Genomic DNA, 5,378 nt, shown 5'->3' on the forward strand with positions numbered 1-5,378 from the left:
TTTCTTCAGGTTCACTGAATCTTATTTTTTGGGCATGGGAGGTGGATGAGGTCAAAGAAGCTTGTTGGCCCACTTTCCCTAGGCACCCTTCACACAACCCTCTGGCTGCATCCAGAGCCAAAGTTGGCTGCCCCTCCTCCCTTCTCTTGCTTCCTCAATATTCTAGGCACTGGACTGCTTGTTCCCTGGCTCTTAGCCTGGGGGCGGGACAGAAGAGGATTCATTCTCCTACCTTCTCCATCCCCCTCTAGGCTAGGTCTTGGTAAATAAGGGCACGAGAACAGAGAAACTCAGTTCCTCCTCCCTGCGCTGGACTGCCACCCTTTGTTGGTGCCACCTTACCTCACCAGTTGTGACTGCTTAGGTGACTCTCCTTCACCAGACCAGGCTCAATCCCCAACATCCAGCACAGTGCCGGGCACACGGTGAAGGCGATTGTGGCAGAAATGAGGGCAAGGCCGTTTCTTGCCCCTGGGGCCCTATTGGCAGGGCTCCAAGAGGTAGGAGGGGACAACAGCCTCGGAGAACCTGGCCGTGTAGTCACTCCACCTCGTCGCCCCGCCTCTGTGGGCGTGGCCCTGCTAGGACACCAGTCTGGGGGAGGGGGCGTGGCTACGGCGGGGAGGTGCCCGCCCCTCGGGGGTGTCACGTAGCTCTGCGGCATCCGCAGCCTCATTTATCGGAGCCTGAGCTGGGAGCCACAGCTGTCGCCGACCTTAATCCGCGCTGTTCCTGTGGCTGCCTGCTAACTCGCTGCGGACAGGTGAGGCTGGAGCGAGGCCGGAGCTGCTCAGCATCTCCGCTTCCTCTCTATGACTCTAACTTCTGTCCCCCTTGGCCTGCTCCCAAGGGTGCCTGGATGTGCCTTCTCAACTCTCTCCTTACATCCTGTCTCCTTTCTGTCCACCCCAAACCCTGTGGTTCAGCCTCTTCCACAGCACCCCTTCCTCTCAGCCCTCAGGCCCCGACTTCAGTCTTCCTCTGCCTACCGGATTTTTTCCTTGGGGTCAGCCTCTCCCGCCCAGCCCGTTTTCATCTCAGCCTGCTCCCTTTCCTGGGCTAAGTCCTTGTCCCGTTGTCTTGCCTTCTCTGCCCCCTGGTTTGGTTAGCCTGTCTCCCTATCCACTGCCCACAGGTCTCCCCCCTGCTCCTGCATCTCTTCCTCCCTTTCTCAGGCCCTCTACTCCTTTCAACCCTGATCCTCTGCTCCCATTTGGTTGCAAAGACAGTCAGCTTTGAGCTATGGAAAAGAAGCGGTAACAGAAGCCTATGGCAATTTTTTGTGCCACTCCTGCTCCCCACTTGTCCCCCACTTTTCCCCTGGAAGGTGCAGGAAGAGGGGTGATAGGTACTTTTGCCTCATTCTGAAGCCTGGGAAGTAAGTGCACTTTTCCCTAGGGGCCCTGCTGAGGCTGACAAATGGCAATTGGAAAGGCCAGGGCTCATGCCCTACCTCACAGGGCCAAATTCAGTAAAAGAAGGACTGGGTCTTCGTTTGGGCAGTAGTTTCACAAGAAGACCTGTAGCTTCGGGGCTGCTCACGTCCCCACCCCCACCCTGCATCTTTCCCCAGGGCTGGGAAGGGTGCCCACCAGTGACAAAAGGAGATGTGGGAACTGGGGCCCTAAGCCTGCTAGCTGTCAGAGGGATTGGTGCCACTGTGTTGCCCAGGACCTATGCCAAGGACAACTGCCTTGTTCCTAGCTCCATGCTGGTTGGGAGGTGGGGGGAGGCCATTTGGCCCATATGGCCAAGAGAGGAAGCAGAGGATGTAGTAGGTCGGGTCCAGCTTTTATATCTTGTCTCAATTCCACAGAGCTGTCACCATGCCCCACTCGTACCCAGCCCTTTCTGCTGAGCAGAAAAAGGAGTTGTCTGACATCGCCCTTCGGATTGTGGCCCCAGGCAAAGGCATTCTGGCCGCGGATGAGTCTGTAGGTAGGTGAGGGCCTGTGGCTAGGTGGGGTAGAGGTGGCCAGAGAGCCCTGGGGATGAGCTTGCTTACCCTTCTTTTGTTTGCCCCCAGGAAGCATGGCCAAGCGGCTGAGCCAAATTGGAGTGGAGAACACAGAGGAAAACCGCAGATTGTACCGCCAGGTCCTGTTCAGTGCTGATGACCGTGTGAAGAAGTGCATCGGAGGGGTGATCTTCTTCCATGAGACACTCTACCAGAAAGATGACAGTGGTGTTCCCTTCGTTCGTACCATCCAGGATAAGGGCATTGTCGTGGGCATCAAGGTGCAGCCACTGGCCCTCAATGGGGACTGAACATGGAAATAGGTGTGTGTGAGAGAGGTGACAAGGGGAATCCTGCCTGGGTTCAGCCTTCTGCCTGTGTTTCCCCTACAGGTTGACAAGGGTGTAGTTCCTCTAGCGGGGACCGATGGAGAAACCACCACTCAAGGTACAGGATGGGTGGGCTTCAGGACCACAGGGTTGTTGGATGGTTGATGCTGGCACAGAGGGGCAGAGTGATGAGGCTGGCACTATGCCTGCAGGGCTGGATGGGCTCTCGGAACGCTGTGCCCAATACAAGAAGGATGGTGCCGACTTTGCCAAGTGGCGTTGCGTGCTGAAAATCAGTGAGCGCACACCCTCAGCACTTGCCATTCTGGAGAATGCCAACGTGCTGGCCCGCTATGCCAGCATCTGCCAGCAGGTGTGTGTATGTGTGAGGGGGGGTCAGATGGGTGCCCGGTGCCTAGTGGGGAGAGGGTTACCAGGGCTTTCTCCCCTCCTACCTATGCCCCTCCCAAGTTATTCTGCTCTTACCTGCAGAATGGAATTGTGCCTATTGTGGAACCTGAGATCCTGCCTGATGGAGACCATGACCTCAAACGCTGTCAGTATGTTACGGAGAAGGTGAGTCCACACCTGGGTACAGACACCGCAAGCACAGTCTGACAGGGGAGCCTGTTCCCCATAGTCCTTGGCTTAGATGCAAGCACTTTCCCCAAGCATTCTTTTACTTCATCCAAGAACACACCTGTGAGTTTGAGCCTGTACTGACCCTCCCAGTCATGCCCACCTTCCCCTAAACAGGGAGGGTTAAACAAGAGTCCAGAACCTTAGTAAACCTCTGATTCCCCAGGTCTTGGCTGCCGTGTACAAGGCCCTGAGTGACCATCACGTGTACCTCGAAGGGACCCTGCTCAAGCCCAACATGGTGACCCCTGGCCATGCCTGTCCCATTAAATACAGCCCAGAGGAGATCGCCATGGCAACTGTCACTGCCCTGCGTCGCACTGTGCCCCCGGCTGTCCCAGGTACCACCGTGCTTCCTAACCCGTTCCTATCCCTAAGACCCATCCTCAGGTTCTTCTGGTCTTCGTGGGTCCTGTACCCTGGAAAACTAGAGAGTTGACCACTTTGTCTTCTCTACTCTACCCTAGGAGTGACCTTCCTGTCTGGGGGTCAGAGTGAAGAGGAAGCATCACTCAACCTCAATGCTATCAACCGCTGCCCCCTTCCTCGGCCCTGGGCCCTCACCTTCTCCTACGGGCGTGCCCTGCAGGCCTCTGCCCTCAATGCCTGGAGAGGGCAACAAGACAATGCTGGGGCTGCCACTGAGGAGTTCATCAAGCGGGCCGAGGTTGGGAGCTAGAGGTGGTGATTGGGGGAGAGGGGTATAGCTAGGCAGGGGGCACTCAGAGGTTACAGCCTGGGCAGGGTTTGGCCCCTGTGGGCTGGGTCAGCCTGTTTACTCCCCCCGAACCCCCCTCCCGCCTGCTCTTTTGCAGGTGAATGGGCTTGCGGCCCAGGGCAAGTATGAAGGCAGTGGAGAAGATGGCGGAGCAGCGGCACAGTCCCTCTACATTGCCAACCATGCCTACTGAGTACGCATCCCATGTCACAGCCCTTGGCTTGGCCACCTGCACCCAGTTTCACCTATAGTAATGGCTAGCGCCAAACAGTCATGCAGAGCAGACATGCCTGCATCCAGCACGGAGTCATCTTCCTTTTTTGTCCTCCCCTCCCCTCTCCCATTGCTGCCACCTGGGACCATTAGATGGATGGGGTGCCCCTCACGACTGAGGGCAGAAGAAGTTGCTAGAAGCCAGAGCAGGATGCTTCGGTTTCCCCCTGCCTCTGCTAGCCCCCGCAATTTCCCCATGATGTGGTAGTTTCTCCTTGGGCTTTCCTTGCCTGTCCTCTCTTCTGGGATCAGAGGATAGGACACCAGACATGACTCACACCTTGGGTACATACCACATAGCAAATAAATGGTAGCAAAACATGCTACTTTGTCTGTCTGTTTTACACATCAGATGCCTCAGACGCCCACTTCTCAGTTTCTGATTTTGGCTGACTGCCTGGGCCCTCTGACTGTGGAGGACAGAGTAGGTTTTGAGTTTTACTGGGCTGGAAGTGTTGAGGGGAGGGGCACACCCAGTCACCATTCCCAGCTCAAGCTCTTGCGGGTTAATGTCCAAAGTTGGAAGGCTGCAGGTCTTTCAGGACCGCCACATCAGAGGCACTGGGCTGCGTCTGAAGGATGGAGTAAGGCGAGACTTGTGCAATTCCTGAAGGCAGCTTTTGCGAATGGCCCAAAACTGGGATAAGGGGGATGGCAGTCACTCACTTCTGTGTGCTGAACCCTGCTGGGGCTTGACACATTCTGTTGGGGTGGGGGTGGCACTGCAGGAGGAACACCTGGGCTCCTGCCCAGCAAGGAAAAGCCCCAAGGCTCAGGACTGCCAGACGGAGCAGGGTACCTAGGAGGTTGCCAAGGGCTATTGCCCATTCCCGTTTGGGGGAGATGAGGGCACAGAGAAGGCCAATTTGAGGGTCTGGGCAAGGGAAGCCCTGGTGAGGTTTCATGCTAAACTTTGACCACTTGGCTGGGGTGTGGGGGGTACATACATCGAACACCTGGGGCCGTCTGAAGGGATGAAAAGTTGAAAGAACTTGGTAGGCATGTTCTGTGTGAACTGGGCAGCCCATGCTCTGTGTAAAGTGTGCAATCAATGCTCCACCCACCAAATTATTGCAATATGGGAATGTAGGTCCAGTGTGACCTGACCTCATATTAACAAAAATAGCTAACACTTATATAGCACTTGCTATGTGCTCCCACCAGGCCCTATTCTTTTTTAAAAAAAAAATTTTTTTTAACGTTTATTTATTTTTGAGACAGAGACAAAGCATGAATGGGGGAGGGTCAGAGAGAGGGAGACACAGAATCTGAAACAGGCTCCAGGCTCTGAGCTGTCAGCACGGTGCCCGACGCGGGGCTCGAACTCACAGACTGAGAGATCATGACCTGAGCTGAAGTCAGCCACTTAACCGACTGAGCCACCCAGGCGCCCCTTATATAAATTGTATTCTGTTTTTTTTTTTTAATTTTATTTGGTGAATATTTATTTATTTTATTATTT

At 55.2% G+C, this 5,378-nt stretch overlaps 1 protein-coding gene across 1 annotated transcript; it reads left to right on the forward strand.

Annotated features, from left to right (window-relative positions):
• Positions 1-657: 657 nt before the first annotated feature.
• On the forward strand, positions 658-4,237 carry ALDOC (aldolase, fructose-bisphosphate C). Its single transcript, XM_047080745.1, has 9 exons — positions 658-763; positions 1,817-1,938; positions 2,027-2,238; positions 2,350-2,404; positions 2,499-2,659; positions 2,779-2,862; positions 3,092-3,266; positions 3,393-3,592; positions 3,741-4,237. The coding sequence occupies exons 2-9, from the start codon at positions 1,827-1,829 to the stop codon at positions 3,834-3,836; spliced, it is 1,095 nt and encodes a 364-aa protein (XP_046936701.1). The 5' UTR covers positions 658-763; positions 1,817-1,826; the 3' UTR covers positions 3,837-4,237.
• The last annotated feature ends 1,141 nt before the right edge of the window (positions 4,238-5,378 follow it).

The sequence above is a fragment of the Lynx rufus genome, unplaced genomic scaffold (genome assembly GCF_022079265.1).
Source record: "Lynx rufus isolate CCGP_SWC_20201006 ecotype Redwood Valley unplaced genomic scaffold, mLynRuf1.p SCAF_18, whole genome shotgun sequence".
NCBI lineage: Eukaryota > Metazoa > Chordata > Mammalia > Carnivora > Felidae > Lynx > Lynx rufus.